The sequence below is a fragment of the Oryx dammah genome, unplaced genomic scaffold (assembly GCF_014754425.2).
Source record: "Oryx dammah isolate SB20612 unplaced genomic scaffold, SCBI_Odam_1.1 HiC_scaffold_8, whole genome shotgun sequence".
Lineage (NCBI taxonomy): Eukaryota > Metazoa > Chordata > Mammalia > Artiodactyla > Bovidae > Oryx > Oryx dammah.
The window spans coordinates 6,671,412-6,693,554 of NW_024070192.1; the positions used below are offsets into that span (position 1 = coordinate 6,671,412).

Below are 22,143 nucleotides of genomic sequence, written 5' to 3' on the forward strand. Positions count from 1 at the left end.
GCTGGTGAGCACACGGCTAGAGTCCCAGGGACCCCCAGGGTGGCCAGCAGAGCCCCTAGGGGCCATACAGGAGGTTGGGAGGCAGACCCTTCGCCTCTCCTGTGTGAACTCTTTCTCTGAGGGCACCACAGCAAGGGAAGCCCAACCCTCCACTTCCTCACCCAAGAAAATGATGGATGCTGGTCGTGTGCCAAGGGCCCTCTGGGCCTGACTCTGGCAGGCAGAGCCCCAGCATCCCTGAAAACAAGAGCCATGGACTGAACCCCCTGTCTCCCCTCCAAGCACAAGGACGCAGGGCCTGGAGAGGGGGGGTTTATTATGTAAAGAGGCCGATTGTACAGAGCAAAGATTGTACTGACACAGACGGGGTGAGGGAGACCAAGAGGTCAGAACCAGGAGGAGGGACAGGTGGCCTCCCAGTACCCCTCCCCCCTGAACATCCAGGTGGTGGGAAAGGGGAGGGAGGGCTGAACAGCGGCTTCCCCTCCCCCACCCCCTCACCCCCGTTTCTGTGTACGAGCCAGGCAGGCTACATCCCTTGACCCAGAAAAATACAACAGGAGACCCTCAACCCCCCACTCCAGACCCTAACACGCGTGAGGTCCTCCAGTCTAGCTGCTGGCGTCCGTCTGTCCCCAGTCCCCTCCGTGAGCATCCTGGCCTCCCTTCTTCCCGGGCTCCTGGCAGTGGGCGGGAGCTGGACCAGGTGGTTTCAGCATAGGAGGCCTGGAAAGGCTCCCCCCACCCTTGCAGGCGCCTCCAGGAACGACGGCCCAAGACTTCCTTGTGGGCAGCATTAGGGCACAGCAGCCTGGTGCCCTCCAGGACCGGGCAGCCCAGGAGCCAGGCGGGCACTGAGGGCCAGCTTAGAAACGGGTCCTGAAGGGCAGCCAGAAAGAGGTGGGAGCTCTGGGCGTGGGGCGGGGGCTGCAGCCCCAGAGAGAGAAGGTTCCGGCAAGTCCAGCCTGCAGGCGGGGGGCGGGGTGGGTCCCCACCAACCCAGCCACAGGGGGCCTCTGGGACCTGCCGCCCAGGACTCGGCCACTCAAGCTCGCAGCCCTGATTGGAGTCATTTAAAGCTCAGAACGGGGGATCGGGGGTCAGCACTGGGGACCCCGGGTCCCTGCCCTCCCCTGGCCCCTGCCCCTTGCAGGCTTCCATCTTCACACCCGCTGGATCTCAAACAGCTTCACGTCTGTGTCGTACCAGACAGGTGGGTCCACGTTCCTGCAGAGCGGGTCGACAGTCACCCGGGGGCCAGGCGGCCTCAATAAAAAGACTGGGGCTGTCTGCCTCCCACCCTGGTGTCCCCACCGCCCCAGGCAGTGGATGCCTGCCCCCATCAGACAAGACCACCCCGGTGGACGGTCTTGACATCAACCCCGCTAGCTAAGGCCGACCCTCAGGGGGGGACAGCAGACCCCCAGAAGCCCCGAGGGGCCCACCTCAGGTAGATGACGCCCCACATGTAGGTGCGGAACCACATGGCCGTGCCCGAGTTGGCCTGGTACTTGCGGATGAGGATGGGGTGGGGCACGGGCAGCAGCCCCACCAGGGTCCCGTGCTGTAGGAACCGCAGGATCTCCGACTCATCCGTCAGGCCCCTGCCAGCGAGACGGGGGGTCTCCAGTGTGCCCACTCCGAAGGTCGAGGGGAGCAGGGGGCTCACCCGTGCTCGCAGCCCCAGCCCCGGCCCGGGCTGGCCCCCGGAGCCCACCTGCCCGGCCACGCCCCCAGCCTTACTTGTCAATGCAGATCTTCTCCACCTGGGGAACCAGCACCTGCAGCAGCCTCATGATGGTCTGCAGCGGCAGCTTCGACTTCCAGGAGAGGACCTGAGGGAGGGACCAGGGGTCCCAGCTGGCAAAGCAGTGCCCCAGAGGCTCTGGCACAGACCTGACCCCTGGCCTGGAACCAGGAGCCCCCCAAGGCAGAAAGCATCCTGGCTCATCACAGCAAGGGCCTGGCAACCGGGCAGGGCCCATGAATAGTGACTGCTATTCGTGCAGGGGCTGCGGCCTCTCATGGAGCGTGTACCGTGTACCGTGCCTTTGATCCTCATGATAGAGTGATGAGGCTGGGACATTTAGTATCCCCGTGCAAACACAATTAGTGGTGAGGTCAGGAAACAAGCTAGGGAGTGAGCAAGTGATGCAAGGAAGGAAACTGGAAAGGGTGATTTATTGAGAAAGGGCTGTGGACAGCCACACCTTAACCCTGCTGGGGAACCAACTCTGGACAGTGTAGACAGAGGAAGCAACCAAGCCAGAGAGGCCAAGGTCACGAGACAGGACTGACCCCAAACCTGAGCCCAGGCCAGTCCCTGGAATTGGACCCATTGCCATCCAAGCCTTTCCTGAGCCAGGAGCCCCCAACTACCCCCACAACACACACCTTACGCCACCTGCCCCACCCTCACCCACTCCGACGTCGGGCTCCACTGCCCACCGGCCGATGCACTGGACAGTCGCCGCTGCTCCCGCCAAGGCTGGCTGGGCTCCTGGTCCCCGAGAAGGAACGAAAGTGAGGGATGGCGGGAGAGGGTATGGATGGGGGGTGGAGGGCAGGCCATCAGGTCCTCGAACAGTCCCTCCCACAGCCTGGGACCCGGAGGGCAAGGAGGTCTCTGCCCTGGCCCATGCTGGGGGGAGGGGGCCCTCTCCCAAAGGAGGGGATGGCCCAGCCCAGCACCCTTTGCCCTGGGCCCCGGGCCCTGCCCGACCCAGCCCAGCCAGGTGACAGGTTTAGGACCAGGGGCTGACTGGGCAGATGGGGTAAAGGCCAGCCCAGCCTTGATAAGGCTGATGGATGAGGAGGCTGAAGGCCAAGGGCTTGAGCCCATGACCAATAAACGAGGGAGGGGTCTGTGAAAGACAGCCCCCACCCCCGCGGAAGAGAGTCAGCAATGCCAACCCGGATGCCCTGAGCACCAGGTGCCCAGCCCCCTGCGGCAGAGGACCCCAGGGGGCCCACCTCCGTGGCTGGGCTGTCCTCTGCCGAGCTCTGCTGGGGCTCAGACTCCAGAGATCGCAGGGTGCCGTCCTCCGACACCTGGGATTTCTCCGTCAGCTTGTCAATGCCTGGGGGTTGGGGAGGGGGGCAGTGAGGACTCCTCCCCCAGCGCCCCTCCTCGAACACCTCTGCGCAGCCCTGCCCCACAAGTCCCCAGCTTCCCTCCACTTTAGAGATGCTGTGTCTGACTCCCCACCCTGTCCAGCACGGAGGCTCAGTCCCCCCACCCAGCTAGCCCTCCCGGGCCCCCCCCCCACCGATACCTCCACCCGACCCTTGCTGTCACTTTCCACAGCCCCCGGACCTGGAGTGGCCACCAGGCTGGTCTTGAGGGTGCCTGGCTCAGCGGGCGCGGCGGGGCGGGACCCCTCCATGGAGGCGCCCTCCTGCGAGCCCGCGCGGGACAAGGGTTCGGGCGGCCGGCGGCGCCGCTGCAGTGCCTTGTGGATGGCCGGCGGGTCGGTGGGCAGGTTGGCCAGCTGGTGGAAGGCACCGCGCTTCCGGATGATGGCATAGACCAGGTTGGAGTTGCCTGTGGGAGGGGAGTGGGGGGTGTCTCAGCGAGGCCCCCTTGCCATCCCCTCCACCAGAGCGGCTTCCTGGGGTGGGGAGAGCTTGGAGGACCAGAGGGGTGTCCACCCCCGGGGGAGGCGACAGCAAAGGGCACAGAAGACGGGGAGTGTGGGCAGGGTGGGGGCGGGGGGACGGGCTGAGGCGACTCCAGGATGCCACCTGTCAGCAAAAGAGCTTCTGGGCTGAGCTCACCCCTGCCCCTCCCTGGTACCTGGGGGACCCTCTCACCACCCAGCACGAAGGGGCAACACCAGGCAAAGCTGGGTGGGCCCAGCATGTCAGGGTCCCACTAAGCCAGCTGTTCAATATTTTGACAGTCCCCCAAGCCAGGTCACTGAGAGGAAGGACCATACGGCGTGTGCCCACACTGAACGCCCTCGGCTCTGAGGGAGACAGGAGGGCTTTCCGGGCCTTCGGTGCCCTGCCATCCCGCCGCGCGTGCTGCCCCAGCCCCGTCCCCGCCCCGGCCCCCAGCCCGGCCCCCCCGCCCCGCCCCGGCCCCCCGCCCCCCGTCCCCGCTGCCCCATCCCGCTTCCACGGCCACGTCTCGCCCCAGCGTCTGTGTGTAGACTGTGCCCCTCCGTGTTTTTCTCCTGTTCCCACCCCACTCATCCCTGATGAGTTAGCGTCAGTCACTCAGTCGTGTTCGACTCTCTTGTGACCCCATGGACCCCACTAGGCTCCTCTGTCCCTGGGATTCTCCAGGCAAGAATACTGGAGTGGGTTGCCATGCCCTTCTGCAGGGGATCTTCCTGACCCAGGAAGCAAACCCAGGTCTCCTGCACTGGCAGGTGGATTCTTTACCATCTGAGCCACCTGGGAAGCCCTTCATCCCCGGTCGATTAGTGCAAATATTACTTATTCTGGAAATGATAACAACTGCTAATATTTAAGTCACAGGCAAGTGCTCAGTGCTTTCTTGAATTATTTCATTAGTCTTCGCAACACCCTCTGAGATAGGGACTCTCAGTACTATTATTACGATCACCTTACAGATGAAGAAACAGGCTCAGGGAGCTGGTGTGTACACAGTCACAGAGCTAAGTGTTCCTTGCTGTTCAGTCGCTCAGTCGTGTCCAACTCTTTGCGACCCCATGGACTGCAGCATACCAGGCTTCCCTGTCCTTCACCCAGAGCTTGCTCAAACTCATGTCCATTGAGTCGGTGATGCCATCCAACCATCTCATCCTCTGTCGTCCCCTTCTCTTCCTGCCCTCAGTCTTTCCCAGAATCAGGGACACGAGTTAGCAACTAAACAACAACCATCCTAAGCTATACAATAGGTCCTTGCTGCTTATCTATTTTATATTTAGTAGTGTGCATATGTTAACCCCAAATACACATAATTTTATTATTTTTAAAAATGGAGAAGGAAATGGTAACCCACTCCAGTATTCTTGCCTGGTGAATCCCATGGACAGAGAAGCCTGGCAGGCTATAGTCCATGGGGTCACAGAGTCGGATGTGACTTGGCGACTAAACCACCACATTATAGCAAAAAGGGTTGCATTTTAGTTACGTGTGTACACATCTGCCTCCTCTAAACACACAGAGCTTTTGGAGGATGAGAATGTATCCTATTGATCTCCAACAGTCTAGCACTTAACAAAATGTCTGATTCCCAGATATCATCAAAAGTGTATCCATTGTTGTTTTCAGTTGCTAAGTTGTGTCTGACTCTTTGTGACCCCATGGATTGCAGCATGCCAGGCTTCCCTGTCCTTCATCATCTCCTGGAGTTTGCTCAAACTCATGTTCATTGAGTCATGGTGCCATCCAACCATCTCATCCTCTGTTGCCCCCTCCTCCTCCTCCCCTAAGAGCTAAGTGGCAAGGCCCTAACTGACACCAGGCAGCCCAGCATCTCTGACACCCAGCAGGCCCGTGACACCCTGAACTTCCCTCCCGTCAGACTGAAGATGACCTGTTTGTCTGGGTGACCATCTGTTTAGAGTCCCCCTCCATGCCTCCCTCCCCAGCTGCGAGCTCCATGGAGCAGGAGGCACTCTGCTTGGTTTCCCACTGAATCCCCTCACTGGGCCCAGGGCTTGGTATACAGCAGGCACTCAATAAATGCATGCAGGACAAACAAACTGGGGAGCGGAGGGCTGTGTCCTCCTCAGATGGGAAGGAGTCCTCGCCCACTGCCCACCCCGGTTCCCCCTGTCCCTGAAGCTAGGCCAGGGGCTTGGGCTGGCACCTCACCATCAAACTGGTACTGGATGATGTTGTTGAAGACTTCCAGGAGGAAGAAGACCAGGTGGTGGTTCTGAGCGGCAGAGAAGAGGAACCAGGTGGTGGAGAAGGCCTCCAGCAGGTGCAACAGCTTGTTGGCGGCCACCATGGACAGGCTCTTGAGGTAGGGCGACACTGCAGGGGAGGGGCTGGCTTACTTCTGGGGCCCCACCAACCAGGCCTGCACACCCAGGGCCTGGGAGGGACACGGTGCTCCCGCTCCCACATCCTCCCTGCCCCCTGTCTGGGAAGTCCCCCTCAAAATCAGGAGGACCGAGCCCCAAAGGGCAAGGCCACACTGGCCATGCCTCCTGCAGAGCCCCAGGGCTCCACCTGGGCTCCGCCCCTGTGGACAGCCGTGTTTACAAAGCCACTCCATCTTCCCCACTCCTCCTCGAACCTGAGAGGGAGGCAGAAACAGGAGACCATTCCCATTTTGCAGATGAGAAAATTGAAGTTCAGAGAGGTTCATAAACTTGCCCAGGATTGCCCAGTTATAAAGTGACGGGCAGGGATACAAACTCAGGATCTTTACATCTTTCTAGAATATCAAGCTGGGAATTCCCTGGTGGTCCAATGGTTTGGACTCTAAGCTCCCACTGCAGGGGGCCTGGGTCCCACCCCTGGTTGGGGAACTGAGATCTTGCAAGCCATGCAGTACAGCCGAAACAAAACAAAAAAAAAAGTTTTTTTAATTAAGTAGAATATCAAGCTGATATTCCACATATAACTATATACGGATCTTCTGCACAGCCTGTGAAGGGGAAGTCAGAGACGCAAGGCTGCCCACGGCTTGACTTCACAGACAGATCTGTCATAGACTGGTCTTGCCCCGTAACTTTCTCCCTCACCGGGATGGGGCAGGGTCGGTGGCTGTCTTGTTCACAAATGCATTCTCAGGTAAGATCTGTGGGATGGAGCCAGTGATGCAAGGCCCAGTTTTGAGCCCTGGTTGAGGAAACAGGATGCCACAGGCTATGCAGTGCAGTCAAAAAATTAAGAAAGAAAAAAGGGGGAAAAATGAAAGCGAGAGAGAAGGAAGGAAGGAAGAAAACTGACCAGCAGGTACTTCGTCTGTTGTGTTCTATGCTCAGTTGTGTCCAGCTCCTTGCGACCCCAGAGACTGTAGCCCGCTAGGCTCCTCTGTCCCTGGGATTCTCCAGGCAAGAGTACTGGAGTGGCTTGCCATTCCCTTCTGCAGGGGATCTTCCCAGCCCTGGGCTCGAACCCGCGTCTCCTGAGTTTCCTGCATTGGCAGGTGGGCTCTTTACCTCTGCACCACCTGGGAAGCCCTGTAGGCACTTAGCTGCCCTTATGTTAATATATCTATTGGACCCAGCAGGTTTGAACCAGGGAGCCCGTGGCAGGTCAGCCTGTGGCCGGGCGCCCCCTGGTGGTGATCGTGGGAAAGGCGCGCCCTGGTCCGCCCCCTACCGTTGACCACGATGGTGAGCAGACAGTCGAACAGGGGCTGCAGCCGCTGGTGCCCGCTGGTGATGATCTTGTGGAAAACCTACGCGGGGAGCAGGGGGTCAGCCACGGGGCCCCCGCTGCCTCCAGTCTCGGCCGAGGGCACGCCACCCCCAGACTTCCAGGTCCCCCGCTGACTTACCACGATGAGCAGGTCGGCGTGGGTACCGGTGAAGACCGGGATGTCCATGGGCACGCGCACGGAGTAGGGCTTGTTCAGCCGTACCCCGAAGTTCCGCTCCCCGCTCAGAAGCAGCAGGATGAAGACACCGATGTGCATCAGGCCCACCCGAGCTGCGGCGCGGGGCGTGGGAGGGTCATCTCGCTGGGTGGGACAGCGAGGAAGGGAGTCCAGGGCAGGGACCCATCTTGGGGTGGAGGTGGGGGGAGAAGCCCTTCCCCGGAGGTCAGGGCACAGGGCCCGAGCTGCTAGGGGGCAGGAGAGGCTGGCCGCAGCTGCCCCTCGGCGAGGAGCACCCCACAGGGATCCCGAGCCCACCCCAGCCTTACACTGATCCGCTCGAGCGTCGTTGAGGAAGTAGAGGATGGGAACCAGGATGTCTAGGACGTCACTGCTCTTCAGCACAAAGAAGAGGAATTTCTGGGGGGCGAGCGGAGACGGGTGGGCGGGGTCAGGAGAGGGGCTGCTCTGCCCCGCCCCTCCCAGGAGTCTCCCTAGATGCCCTCCGCATCCCAGGGGCGGACCGCTGCTGGCCAGCCCGTGCCCCCGCACCGCCACAGGGGCCGGCCCACCTTGTTGAAGTCACAGAGCTTCCAGAAGAGGACCAGCAACTCCTGATGGAACTGGATCTTCTTGGTCGAGTTGGGCAGGTAGGTCTGGAGCAGGGGGTTGGAGAGCAGCCGGGCTATGCCCTTGAGGATGAACTGGAAGTCCTGGGTGGGGTAAGGGCAGGGACCTGTCCAGTCCGGCTCCCTGGCCAGGCCCCCCACAAATGCCTGCTCTACGCCCACTCCCACCCTGCCCAGAGCCTGATTCCCACCGTCAGAGCCAGAGGGGCCCAGGTTCCAGCGTCATCAAGAGCTGTCCTGGGGGTAGCCCCTCAGAAGCTGGGTCCAGGGCAGGTCTAGAGAGCTTACTCCTCCACCAGATGACAGGCTCCCCATCTACACACTGGACTCCTGCCCACCTCTACTCCTGTGGACAGGTGCAATCCTCCCGCCCCTTCCCAGCACCCTGTCACATGTGAGGAACAGTCTATTCTGGAAGAGCTGTCCATCACTGAGCACCTGCTACCTGGACAGTGCTCTCAGCCAATCCTCACTACAAGGCAAGGATGCGGTTCCTGTCCCTGCGTCACAGCTGCAGAGCTTAGAGTCCCAGGGGCACAACACCCTCCCCCAAGGTCACAAGACACATGAACCCAGGTCTAACTGACCTTTCCATCCACTGTAATTCCCCTACCAAACCCACCATCAGAGCCACCTCCTCCCAAAGGTCTTCCTGGCTTCCCTCCCCTAGTTGAGGCCATCAGCCCTTTTCTGAGGCTCAAGACCCTTGCGGTCCAACCCCAAGTCCACCGGGACTGTGGTTCCTTCAGGTAGGGGTCAGGACTCTTCCCTACTCCCAATCGTATCTGCATCCTCTCGCCCCCTGCAAGGTCACAAGCTTTGTGGGGAGTGGGCATCAAGAACCCATAGGAGGACTTCCCTGGTGGCACAGTGGATGGGAATCCCTGCCAAAGCAGGGAATATGGGTTCTACCCCTGGTCTGGGAAGATCCCCAAAGCCACGGAGCAGCTAAGCCGGGGCACCACCGCCACTGGGTCCGCGTGCGGCAGCTACTGCAGCCGGCGAGCCTAGAGGCCGTGCTCCACACACAGCAAGAAAAGCCAGGGCAGTGAGAAGCCGGTGCACCGCCACAAACAGCAGCCACTGCTCAGGCAAGTAGCGAAAGCCCGAGCAGAGCAAGGGAGGCCCGGCGCAGCAAAAAATTACTTAAAAAAAAAAAAAAACCTGCCAGAGCAAGAGCATCGTTCAACTCACCTCCTCTCGATGGATGCGGGACAGGTAGTTCACAAACAGGTTCTCGGGCCCTGGAGGCTGCGGAGGGTGGAGCCGGGGCTCAGCGGGTGCCCTCATCCCCCACCCCCGCCCTACCCCAGGCCAGGTGGCAGTGCCCCCTCTGACTCCAGACACCCCCACGAGGTGCCCGCCGGGTATCCCTTGCCAGGGCTGCTGGAGGGGGTGCCACCCGTGCACAGCCTGGCAGGGCCGGCGGCCCACCCTCTCCCGTGCTCACGTCGGCATCGTCCATGGCGGTGCCCGTGGTGGTGCCGTCCACGGTGGGGCTGGCGCTGGTGGCGCTGTCGTGGTCCAAGGTGACGATGAGCACCTGGGCCGCTTCCTCCACCAGGGGTTCCCGGTAGTCGGAGAAGAGCAGGTGGTTATAGGGGATCCCGTAGCCCACAGGGTCATAGGCACACACGGTGTTCAGGAGCGAGGTGAACAGGGGCAGGGCGTGTCTGCGCGGGAGAGGGGGCGGGGCCTCAGGGACTCCGCCCACCGCCCACTCACGGCTGCGGCGGGGTGGGGGGCGCGGGGGGCAGGTCGGCCAGGACGACCCCTCATCCCGCACTGTCTCAGTGCCAGGCTGTGGTCTGGGGGCCAGCGAGCAGCCCCAGGAGCTCATCCCCATCATTCCTGGGAGAGCAGTCCCCCCTCCTTGCCTGTATCTGGGACCCCGGCCGGGATGGTTGGGGGCCAGAAGGAGTTCATTACCAAGACAGGGATGGCCAGTCCTGAGGGGCTCTTTGTTGAATATCATGTCCACACCCCTTAGATTTTCACCTCCAGAGGTTGAAGCCTATTATGGGTGTTTTTCAATTTTTTTTTTTAATATATATTTTTGTGACTGCTCCACACACTACAGCTGGGATCTTGGTTCCCCAGCTGAGGATAAACCTTCACCCCCGTGCACTGGAAGTGCAGAGTCTTAACCACTGGACTTCCTGGGAAGTCCCTAAAAACTACTTTATTCTTCTAGAGCAGTTTTAGGTTCATAGTAAAACTGAGGGGAAGGCAGAGATTTCCCATAGATTCCCTACTCCGACACACACGGTCTCCACCACCATCCACATCCCCACCAGGGTAGCATATTTGTTACAACTGATGGCCCGACATCAACACACGACTGTCAACCAAAGTCCACAGTTTACATCAGGGTTCATTTCTTTCTTCTTTTTTTCGGCTGTGGAATCTTATTTCCACCAGGGCTCGAACATGCACCCCCCGGCACTAGAAGTGTAAAGTCCTAACCTCTGGACCACTAGATAAATCTCCAGAGTTCACTCTTGACGCTGTATAATCTACAGGCTTGGATAAATGTATAAAGAACATGCCTCTGAGGTTTCTGCAGGGCAAGTACCCTCCCTCGGGGCCTCAGAGAAGCATTGGAGGCCCACAGGGAAGGCAGGAAGCAAAGCACGTGCCCCATTCCCCAGCTCCCAGGCCACAGAAGGCCTCCATTCAGAGATTTGTGAGGTGTCAGAGGTCAAGCTCCTCATCTTACAGATGAGGAAACTGAGACCCTGGGAGGTTCATCAAGTGGCAAAGGTGGCCGTTTGCCTGATAAGGCTGGGGAGGAAGAAAACCCCGGACAGCTTTCAACTGTGCCTGGTGGGGGAGTCACCTGGACTCTCTCTACTTCTGGGGGTTGTGCCAGGAGTGAGGTTGGGCGGAAGGGCTGCAAGACCTGAAGATGGGGTGTGTTATGTGGGAGTCAGAGTCTGGAAGAGGGTGAACCACGACACTTAGCGGCACTAACCCCGTGCTGCCAGTACAGCCCCGGGCACAACAGGAGCTGCAGAGCTGGAGCATACAAACCCGCTGTAAGTATGCAGTCCTGGCATTTGACACCTCCATGAACTCATACGCTCCCCAGAGCCCTTAAGTGCCCCCACGTGGGCCAGGCTTCCCCATTCTTTAGAGTATTCAGGACACCCCCACCCACCCACCATTTAAACAGCACTGCCCAGGAAATTCCCTGGGTAGGACTCAGCCATTGCCGTGGGCCTGGGTTCAACCCCTGGTCGGGGAGCTAAGATCCTGCAAGGCCACACAGCATGGCCAAAATTAAATAAACTGTCTAATACAAGCTACATGTTGCTACGGACAGCTTAACATGTGGCTGGTCCAAAGTGAGATGTGCCGTAAATGTAAACTACACACCAGATGAAAAGTGAATGCAAGACATTTCAATAACTTTGTTTAGTGATTACACCTCAAATACTGATGTTTCAGATGTATTGGGTTAAAATAAATACATAATTAAAATTAACTTCACCTGTTTCTTTTTAACTTTTTAGATGCTGCTAATAGAAATGTCTAAACTGCATGTGTGGTTTGCATTATCCTTCTACTGGACGGGGCTCTAGATGGAGGACCCAGGCACCCTTCAACCAGGGCCCCCAACAGGGACCGCGCCGGTGTTACGGTGCGGCTGTTGTTATAGGTCATCACCACCAGGGGGCAGCGTGCCTCCTCAAATAAGACACATTTGCCAGCAAATGGCCTCGGTGCTGGGCTGCTTACAAGCGGGAGGTGGGAAAATCGAAAGGCAGGCCAGGGCCCCCTCACCTGTTTTCTGTGGAACAAAAAAAGTGCACCCACGGGTTGGTGCTGCTGCTGTCCGGAGCTGGGGGCAGGTACATGGCCTCAGAGAAGCAAGTCAGCAGCAGTTTCAGCAGCTCCATCCTTGGGCAGAGAGGACAGGAGAGAGCCTACCCTGAGGTTCCCAGTTCCCCTGAGGGACTGCATGCCCACCCCACCCAGCTCTCATTCAGGTCCATGAAAAGAAGTGACTCCGTTTTATCCCTGTGAGGCTGAAGCTGGGTCACGAGCGAGCAGGGTCTCCTCTGTTATTGTTTAGTCTCTAAATCTTGTCTGACTCTTTGCAATCCCATGGACTCTACCCTCCAGATTCTTCTGTCCATGGGATTCTCCAGGCAAGAATACTGGAGTGGGTTGCCATTCGCTTCTCCAGGGGATCTTCCAGACTCAGGGATCAAATCCAGGTGTCCTGCATTGCAGGCACATTCTTTACCCCTTAGCCACCAGAGAAGCCAAGGGTCTCCTTGGAAGACCCCCACACATGGCTCCCTCTCTGAGCTGTGCAGGGGCCAGGCCTGGGGTCCAGCCTGAACAAGCTCACCGATTCATGTCATGGATGTAGTTGGGCTGGGGAGAGTGAGCAAAGCCCACGCCAGCCTCCCAGATGTATTCACAGCTGTCCAGGGAGTGAATGTCCTCTGCCGAGTCCTGGGGACAGGGTTAGGGAGAGATCAGCCCCCTACTCTCCTTGGTGGGAGTGGGGGCAAAGACCCTCATCTCTCCTAAAGACAGACCCTCAAAGCACCCCGGGTGCTAGGAAAGCTCATGTTCCTTCAGTCTGGTGCTTGCTCAGTCCAGTGGGAGACAGGAAGAGAGACAGGGAGTGAGCAGAGTGGAGCTGGGGGCCCCTGATGGTGTGTGGGTGTGCGGGGTGGACAACCCTCAAGGTCAGTCCACTGCCCTCCGGAAGTGAGGGGCCAGGCCTCCAGTGCGCCAGCCCCACCCCCCACTGCGGCCCAGGCCAAGACAATGGGCGCTTGTGCCCTGCCTCCCGGATACAGAGGGCAGGGCCCACACCAGCTGGCTCCCCTCCAGCCGTGCCAGCCACCACCCCCTCCTGGGACCATGCGTGCCAGGAACTTCAGGGCCCTCCTGGGCCAGGGGCTCTCACCACAGTGTTCCTCCGGTGGCTCTGCACCGTGAAGTCTGGGCAGAAGAGCAGGTCAGCGATGGCCAGGAGCAGGGACTCAGCCAGGGGCCGGGCGTTCTCATCGTCATCCTCTCCCTGCTTGGGACACGGCCCCCAGAGGCCCCTCAGTCGTGGCTGCCCAGGAGAGGCGGCCCCAGCACTTGGGGAGGGGTGGAGGACAGGGTCAGCCCAGGCACCCACGGCGGTGGGAGAGAGAAAACAGGGGCGGGGTGGGGGGGAGGAACAGGAAGTGGACCCCTAATCACCCCAAAACCTCCCAACGGAGAAGGGGGACAGTGGGGAACAGGGCTGGGAGCAGTCAGGAGGCCTCCCCACTGACTGGGAGGGGCCAGGTGAGCCCCCTAAACTCAAGAGCCTCAGCCCTGCTGAGAATCACTGGGTCCGCCCACCCAACACCGTGCACGCCCAGTTGCCTAGACAGAACCCCAGGGAGGGAGTGGGGTAAGTGGGGGGAGGGCCCAGCTGCCATGCCCCCATTTCTGCCCAGCTGCAGGGGCAGGGACCCCCATGGGGAAGAAACCCAGGACTCGAGGAGGAGTTGACCGCCTCCTCCAGCCCCTCCCAAACCCCAGAAGAGGTTTGGAGGAAGGTGGCCGGCCCTACAGCTTTCTTCCCCTTCCCTGCAGCCCCACCTCCCCCTGCCCCCCAAAGTCCCGGCCAGGCCCACAGACCCCTCCTCGCCCGGCCCCAGGCACTGTGGACCAGAAAAAGCCCCTCCAGTCAGGGTCCTCGAAGATGTAGGGCAGCACGCGGGTGAGCAGGCGGCTGCAGTTCAGCACGGTCTGCCTCTCCTTCTCCGAGTGGCAGCCACTCTCAGCTCCCTGCACCAGCTTCTCGACTGCCTGCAGGGGTGGGCAGAGAGGCGGGGGGTGGGGGGATGAGGCCCTGGCACCTGGGGTCAGGCTGGGCACCCCGGGCTTCAGAGGGGGAGGGAGTGTGTGGCCAACCTGCAGGGCCACCTCTCCAGACAGGGTCAGCCAACCCCGGGGGGACAGGACTGGGCCGGGGGCAGCCAGAGCATCTGGGAGTGAGACCCAGCCCACCACTCACTGGCCAAGACCTTGCGAAGTGACCAGCCTCAGTTTCCTCATCTGTAAAATGGCAACACTGGCAGTACCAACCACACTTGCTCTCATGCTCGGCCGCTCAGTCGTGTCTGACTCTTTGCGACCCCGTGGACTGTAGCCCGCCAGGCTCCTCTGTCCCTGGGACTTCCCAGGCAAGAATACTGGAGTGGGTTGCCATTTCCTTCTCCAGTGGATCTTCCTGACTCAGAAGATCTAATTGCATTGTCTCCTGCTTTGGCTGGCGGAGTCTTTATCACTGAGCCACCAGGGAAGCCCACCAAACACACAAGGTGAGCTAGACGAGGGGACTTGCGGCAAGTGTCCCCCCAGAGCCCAGCCCGGGGGAGAAGTGGGTGAAGCCTTGGGGTCACCTCGACTGGGTGGGGATGCCCTGGGTGCCGGCCCTGTTGGACCACAGGGCTGGGCCAGCTCCAGCCTCGCTGGGATTGTGGGAAATGGCTCGGGCTGGGGTGACAGCGAGGGGCTGGGCCCCCTCACCTTGTAGCACAGAGTGGCCAGGTTGGAGGGTGACTCCTCTCGCACCGCCCGGATCTCCGCTGCTGGCACCAGCGCAAAGACATCCTGCACGGAGGTGGCCGTGTCTGCCCAGAACTGGTCCCAGAAGGCGTCATCGGTGGCTTCCACGGGCTGCGGGGGGACCAAGTGTCCAGAGTTGCATGGTCTCTTGCCAGCAGGCCCACAGTGTGCCCAACTCTGTAACCAAGGGAGCCCCAGAAAGGGAAGCCCCCTCCTCCACTCCTGCTGGTGCCCAGGAGTCTTCCCCCATGGAGACATCCTTCAGTGGCCACGAGCCCTGGTTGGCACAGGCAGGCTGGGGACACTTGACACAGATGGTCAGGGACCGGCTGGCACTGAGTTCAGTAGGCAGAGCCTAACCCGGTCCCTGAGAGACTTATGACCCCCCAGTAACTCACCATCCCCTTTGGTAGATCCTCCCCACTTAGGCCACACCCCTAAGTCATGTGCCCAGGGACCAGAGCCAGGCTGTGCCCCTTCCCCTGGAAAGAAGCCAAGGGGACATATGTCCGCTGCCAGTCACTCAGGCTGCCCCCTAGACCTCAGCCTCCACCCTCACCCGGTGCACCCAACTAGCGCCAAATCTAAAGGAGTAAACCACGGCTCTCTGAGGACATCCGCTCTTCTCAGTACCCACCACCGGCGCTGCAGCTCAGGCCACTCTTGCTAGGGCCCCCCTTCCAAACCTAACCCCTCAATCCCGCCTCCACACTGCCCCCAACCAGCTTCCAAAGCAACAGCACCAAAGGCATTGCTCCCTCAACAAAGACACTTAGGGCTCCCCGCTGCCTGCTGAGTCCAGACCTTGGTCGGACAGTCAGCCAAGATCACACCTAAACACCTACAAGCACACATCTGGGCACACAGACACGCACACAGACATGCAACAAACACACACGTGCACACGGATGCGTGCACAGGATACTTGTATTCACAATCCCAGCAACACAACCCTGCCGTATTTTCTGGTTGCCCTTGCACAGACCATCCCCTCTTCGCCTGCATGCCCACCCCACCCAACACTGTCCAAAGTCCAACCAGACGTACTGAGGCAACGTGCCTTCAGTACACTTATGCCTTTTAAGTCATATAGTCAGCCATATGATCACCCAATTTGAATCATGAACCCTAGAAGTCTTTCCTAAGGAAATGATCTGAGACATGAAGGTATGAGAATGTTTACTGAAGAGCTGATGTGAAAAGTTAAAAGTTGGAATCAACCTAAACAGCCGACAATTGGGGAATGCTTAAAAAGTTGCTGCTGCTGCTGCTACTAAGATACTTCAGTCGTGTCTGACTCTTTGCAACCCTATAGACTGCAGCCCACCAGGCTCCTCTGTCCACGGAATTCTCCAAGCAAGAATATTGGAGTGTGTTACCATGTCCTTCTCAGGAAATTACCGGGCAGTCTAGCGGTTAGGACTCTGTACTTCCACTACAGGGGGGACGGGGTCAATCTTTGGTCAGGGAACTAAGATCCTGCATACCACTCAGCCAAAAAAATAATTAAGACATAGTCATACAATGCAATATTATGCAGCCATCAGAATCATGTCTTCAAAGAATACGAATGTATGGAAAATTCTCGTGGTACAATGTTATGTGAAAAAGAGAAGATATAAAGTAACTATAGGATGATCATGATTTTTTATAAAATTATAGAGGAATAAAAGCCTAGAAGAAAATGACAAAGTGGCAATAGCAATTATCTTGTGGGCTGGCTTTTTTGTTTCTTTATATTTTTTCTGTACATGCACGTATTGCTATTTTTTTCTTTTGACTGTTCATCTGTTTGAGGGTCAACCAAGGTCCTCTTACCCTTTTGAATAGCACTTTCTGCAAGAGACCTTCCCAGGCTGCTCCAATCAAATTAGACTTTTGCCTTCTCTGAAAGAGCCGATAAAGGGCTGCTCTACCACAAATCAGCATGTAATACACATCACTCTTATTATCAGGAAATAATGTGAATCTTACTTAAAAAAAAAAATTCTGTTGGGACTTCCTTGGAGATCCAGTGGTTAAAACTCCTCACTTCCAATGCAGGTGGGGGCAGGTTTGATCCCTGGTCAGGGAACTAACCTGTACGGTTAGTTTGGCTATGTGATGAAGCCAAATAAAAAAATACTTTAAAATAAAAACTCTGTTCTCTAAAGCCACTTCTTCCAAGAAGTCTCCCAGAGTTTCTACCAGTGGGCTCGATCCTACCTTGGAAACCTGCTCCCCACCCACCACAGTCACTCATCACGGGCCTGATTCCACTCTTGCCTGGAGGCTCCATTCCTCCACCAGCCCTTCTCCCGGGACCGTGCACTTGAGGCATACGGCAAATGCTCAGCCAGTGTTTGTCCAGCTAAAGGCTGTATCAGTCCCAGAGATTCCCTTCAGCTCCTTCACTGGGCAGAGCTGAGCACAAGGTTGGGTACAAGCCTCCCCAGGGTCCAGTTTACCCCAGCCCACTCCCCAACAAGGCCGCCCTCCGAGGCACAGGGCAGGCTGTGGCCACGGCCTTCAGGACTGGCCTGGCACCAGGACAGCCTGGGTCCCAGAACTGGTAGAGCAAGTTAGCTCGGGGAGAGGAACAAAGACCAAAGCTGCGCCCTGGGGCTGCTCTGGCTGGTCCTCATGCCCTCCGACTGTCCTGGGGTCCAGGGAAGCATGCCCCCTGTGTGGGTGGCCAGGTGGAAGTGGGGAAGGAGCCTCCCGGAAAACATTCATGACCCCCGCCCACCTCCCATCTGAGAGCTCCTCTGGGAAGCCATTTTCCCCTCCTCCCATGTAGCCACTACCCTTTAAGCTTAAAGGGGCAGAAACTCATCGAGTGCACTTGACCTCTGACCTAGTTCATCAGGCAAGTGTCATCTGGGGACTGACTTAAAAATGAGGAGAGAGTCTTAGGGGGGAACTTGAGAGGCCCCAGGACAGCCCAGCTCTGAAGCAGAGGGAAGTCCCAGTTCTGGGAGCTGGCCTTGAACTTCAGGACTAATGATTTCACCTCCCCCATCCCCAACTTGGACCTCTTCTCCAGGTCCCAGCTCCGATCCTTCAGTTTGGTGGCTGTTACCAGAGCAAGGGAGGCTAGCTTGATGCCATAGGTACTGGCCAGGTTGGCTGAAACTTTTGAGTGGCGAGGGAACTTAGCTTAGATCCTGCCTCAGTTATTCCAGCCCCACCCAACACAAAGAAGCTTCTAAAATCCAAGCTAGTTTCTTTAAAAAGAGTATTTCTGGTGGAGGTGAGCAGGCCTGTGCCACCAAGGGCATAGGGACTGAGCTCCCCTGGAGGGAAACCAGATATTCTTAGAGTAGCTTTGCTGGGACCTGCTCAGGCCAGATGCCCACCAGCCTGGAGGACCAGCTGCAGCTGCTGGACCTCTCTTGGGGGGAGAAGGGAAGGACCAGCAGTGGTCTAGCCTGCCAAGGGTGACCTGTACTGAAGGAGTGTGTCACCACGGCGTTCACACACTCATACGTGTGCACATGTGTGAACATGGACCCACTAGGTATCCTCTGGCCTACGACAGAGAATCTCCAAAAGGACAGGATCTAGGAGAGGGTCCCAGATCCAGGAATACGCCCCTCGAGGGCTCCACCCACACCGGGAAAGGCTTGAAACACAGCCAAAGCTGCCGGCTTCAGGACCGGGGTCGGGCCCAGCCCGAGGCAGGAAGAAAACAGGATACAGCGCAGGAAGGCTGGGAAAGCCAACCAGCTTGGGCCCAGGCCACGGGGAAAAGGTGCTAGGTTGGCTTGCCTGCAAAACCCTGTGATTACAGAGGCCCTGGGACAAGAGGACACTCTGGGGACAACTGGCCTGAATCTCCTTGGGGACACTGAGTGGCAAGGTCTGAGGACCATCTGGGATTTGGCTCTGACTCCCAAGCTGTCTGAGCCAGGTCACTGCACAGGGTCTGTGGCTTCAGGCTCTGAGGGTCTCTCCCTCCAGGCAGCCCAGGTCCCCTCCCACCTGCAGGGCCCCCGGGCTCTCCCGAGAGAGACTCAGGCTGGTCTCTGGCTCCAGCCCTGTCCCAAGTCAGCTCACTGTCCCCAGCTGTCCCCAGCTCAGTCCACCCTGTCATAGGGCCACAGCCAGGGAAAGATGGAGGCCCAGTGTAATTTGGGGAGGGGGCCCAAGCCTGTAGGAATCCTTTGGGACCCAGCTGAGCCGGTCCTACTGGCCTGGCAGAGACCCTGGCTGCCGAGCCTACAGCCCGTAGCAACAAGGTGGTTTCCTCCAACAAGGTGTTTCCCTCCCCAGGCAGGTAAACACAGAGGCCTCCCTCCCCTCCTCTCCCTGTGGTCCGCCACAGAGAGGTGGGCCCACCTGCCACCCTCAGATCTAGAAGCCCCATACCAAGAAAGCCAAATGCCAGAAACAGCCAGGAGCCTTGGGGGCAGGGGCGATTAGCAAGGCCTGGTTTCTATCAAATGCCTCTCAGCTGGGGCTGAACGCTACAGAGCCCCTGGGCGTGTGCCGGGCTCCTGACCTTTCTCCTGTGGGAACCAGAGTGTGTGGAACCAGAGTTCTGGCCCCTGGAGCTGCGACCAGCTGGCTGTGGGGGAAATGGCTCCCTTGAACCTACTCTACTTGCCGGGAGCATGAGAGAGCCCTGGGGGTGCAGGTAGAAGGAAATCCCTGGCTGGCAGCAGGTCCTGACTCCCTCGAAAGTGGGGGACCTGGAGAGGCGGAGATAGGCATCTCTTTGGCCAGAGTGGCCTGGCTCAAGGAGTGAGAAGAGAGGGGGTGGGCAGGGAGATAGCCTTGCTGGGGCCAGCCCTTGTGCTGGGGTCAAGGAGTTGGCCTTGGTGCCACTTGTGGGCTCAGGGGCCTGTGCAAGCCTGGACGGGTACCCCCAGGCCCCACAGTATCTAGTCCAGGGGCAGCCTGGACGGTTCTTAGCCCTGCCCCAGAGAAAAGGGGTATGGCAAACACAGCCACCTGCACCACAGGGCCTGGAAAGGGGAGCCCATGGAGCAGTGGTCCCCAGCTGGGAATCTGGACTCCATGGGCCTGGGGACAGCTCCCCTGGCCAGGCTGCAGCGCTGCCCGCCACTCTGCGTGTTCCCATCAACACCTAGGCCTTCTCTGGCCGTGGGCATCGACCCGGCCGAGCGAGGCCAACCGCGCACCAGCTGTTTCCCGATCCGGGAAGGCAACCGCCGGCTTTGTTTGCACTGAGTCAACCGGGTCTGTGCCTCCCGGATCGCCGGCACCGAGGGGCAGGGAGGAGAAAAGGAGATGTTTGGGTGGGTGGGGGTGGGGAGAGGCTGGAGATTGCGGGGCTGGAGGGGCGATGAGGGGGCCGACAGCGGGGCGGACAGCGGCGACGCCGGCCTGGGGAGAGGCACACGTCAGCCTAAGGTGGCAGCAGCAGCTGCGGGAAATAGGGATGTTCCCGGGAGAGAAGGCTGGGGGTGGGGGACTAAGGGATAGAGCCTTGGGGTACAGGCCCAGGGGTCTCGTTCCGGCCCTGGCTGCGGCGTCACCCTCCTGGCCAGCTGGTCCCCCCAGCCCCCGGCTAGCCAAGTTCTTGCAGCTGTTCCCCCAACCCCGAAAGCCCTGCCCAGCCCCCAGCCCGGCAGGTGGGTGGGAAGGCCGGGGCCCCGGGCGCACCTGCGTCTTGGTGGTGAGCTGGATCACCGCCTTTCGGAAGTTCAGCTTGGAGTCGGCCGACCCCATTTCGTTGGAGCCCGTTCCGGCCTGGCCCCGGCCCCGACTCCCGCCCGGGTTCCGGCTCGGTATCCAGCTCCAGCCCCGCTGCCCCCGCGGCTCTCGCAGGAGCCGAGCCGCGCGCCCCGCCCGCAGGCCGGCGTCGGCCCCGCCCCCTGGGCCCCGCCCCGCCGGGCCCCGCCCCCCGCACCTGCTGCTCCCGCGCCGCGTTCCCCAAGCCGGCCCCGGGTCTGGCCCGCGGACCCACCCCCAGCCCCTTCTCAGCTGGATCGGGTGCCTTCTGCGTGGAAGCGTTATCCTCCTCGGTCTCTCCCATTTACACTCAGCGCCCCCCTCCGGGGCCCGCAACCCTCCCAGCCTCCGTCCCCTGGCCCCCATCCTTACCCTCGGTCCCCATGCCATCAGTAGGCCAACAGTTTCAAAGCCGGTCCTCTCCAGCATCTTTCTTGTCCATCCCCAGGCATTCTGGGCATCCGCTTGTTTGGTTCCCCTTTTTCTGACCTGTCTCATCCGGCTCCGCGGCCTGGTGAGAGCGAGGGGTCCCTTCTGAGTCCTACCATTCCTTTCTGGCCACTTGCCTTTCCTGAGAATCCTCTTAGATTCATCCATTTCAACAGATATGTCTAGGGACTAGGATTTATCAACACGGTGTCAGGGCCGGGGGGCCGAGGAGGCTTAAGGCACAGGGTCTGCCCTTTAAGAGCAGTTAGCTAGAGAGACAAACAAGGAACAGATTAGCCATGGTTCAGCCCAGTGAGACCAGGATAGAGGCAAATTAATAATAATAATAAATAGTGACAACCTCTTCAGTTCAGTTCAGTTCAGTTGCTCAGTCACGTCAGACAATTTGAGACCTACTGAATTGCAGCACGCCAGGCCTCCCTGTCCATCACCAACTCCTGGAGTTCACTCAGACTCACGTCCATCGAGTCAGTGATGCCATCCAGCCATCTCATCCTCTGTCATCCCCTTCTCCTCCTGCCCCCAATCCCTCCCACCATCAGGGTCTTTTCCAATGAGTCAACTCTTGGCATGAGGTGGCCAAAGTACTCTTACACAACAAAAAACCTACCTCTGAAGTAGGTATTATACCCACTTTAGGGAAAACTGAGGCTCAAAGCAGTTAAGCTGCCCAAAGTCACACAACTGGTAAGGAACAAAGCCAAAAAAGTAAATCCAACTCTGGCCCCAAAAGAGGCCACATTCTTTCAACAATATCGCCTTGCAGGCTATGTCTGGAAGCTTCTAGAAATCCTAGCTGCTTCAAAAGGAGGTGACGTTTAGCTTAAATTGGAATTGCAAGGGTAAAAAATGTGGGGTGCACTGTCTAGGCACAAAGGCAGGGTAGGACAGGGGTGGGGTAGCAAGGAGGGGGACAAGGGTGTCCCCACGGCACTGAATGAGCAGACTGGACGGGAAGAGCTCTGTGTTTGCTACTGAGGTGGGTTTTCCCTGGATGAAATCTTGGACAGGCTCCATGTCTTTTATAATCACTTCAAGATAACAAATGAATAGTACCTTTATTTGGCATTAAAAAAAAAATCCAGTCTACTCTACAAATCACCCATTCCCAGTCCAGGCCAGTGTGACATTTAAAAATCTGAATCTTATTCATTAGGGAGATGCAAACTGAAACCACAGTACAGTTACTGCTACAGACCTACTCAGTTCCGGTCAGTTCCGTTCAGTTCAGTCGCTCAGTCGTGTCCGACTCTTTGCGACCCCATGAATCGCAGCACGCCAGGCCTCCCTGTCCATCACCATCTCCCGGAGTTCACTCAAACTCATGTCCATCAAGTCGGT

The 22,143-nt window shown here is 58.7% G+C and overlaps 1 protein-coding gene across 4 annotated transcripts; it reads right to left on the reverse strand.

The window, feature by feature from the left end:
- Positions 1–258: 258 nt before the first annotated feature.
- Positions 259–20,458, reverse strand: HID1 (HID1 domain containing). Of its 4 annotated transcripts, none has more exons than XM_040244507.1 (19): positions 20,284–20,458; positions 14,635–14,784; positions 13,741–13,911; positions 13,031–13,147; positions 12,461–12,567; positions 11,887–12,003; positions 9,551–9,773; positions 9,295–9,351; positions 8,044–8,184; positions 7,801–7,891; positions 7,433–7,584; positions 7,255–7,333; positions 5,791–5,955; positions 3,317–3,544; positions 2,974–3,080; positions 2,420–2,500; positions 1,744–1,835; positions 1,446–1,604; positions 259–1,227 (listed from the first exon to the last, which is right to left on the reverse strand). In XM_040244507.1, exons 1-19 carry the CDS (start codon positions 20,347–20,349, stop codon positions 1,164–1,166), a joined length of 2,367 nt encoding a protein of 788 aa, XP_040100441.1. In that variant the 5' UTR covers positions 20,350–20,458; the 3' UTR covers positions 259–1,163. The 4 variants fall into 4 exon arrangements, 2 of the variants coding, with proteins under 2 accessions (XP_040100441.1, XP_040100442.1); XM_040244508.1 differs by having other exon boundaries at positions 13,031–13,144; positions 20,284–20,452; XR_005721721.1 differs by having other exon boundaries at positions 2,420–3,080; positions 13,031–13,144; positions 20,284–20,452.
- Between the last annotated feature and the right edge of the window lie 1,685 nt (positions 20,459–22,143).

What these genes read in the sequence shown, in the direction of transcription:
- HID1 (XM_040244507.1), bottom strand. Translation starts at nt 20,349, where the DNA reads ATGGGGTCGGCCGACTCCAAGCTGAACTTCCGAAAGGCGGTGATCCAG. An exon ending in AGCTCTGTGACTTCAACAAG is followed by an intron (nt 7,892 to 8,043) that starts GTGGGCCGGCCC and finishes CTCGCCCCCCAG; the next exon opens with AAATTCCTCTTCTTTGTGCT. An exon ending in GAGAAGATCTGCATTGACAA is followed by an intron (nt 1,605 to 1,743) that starts GTAAGGCTGGGG and finishes TCTCGCTGGCAG; the next exon opens with GGGCCTGACGGATGAGTCGG.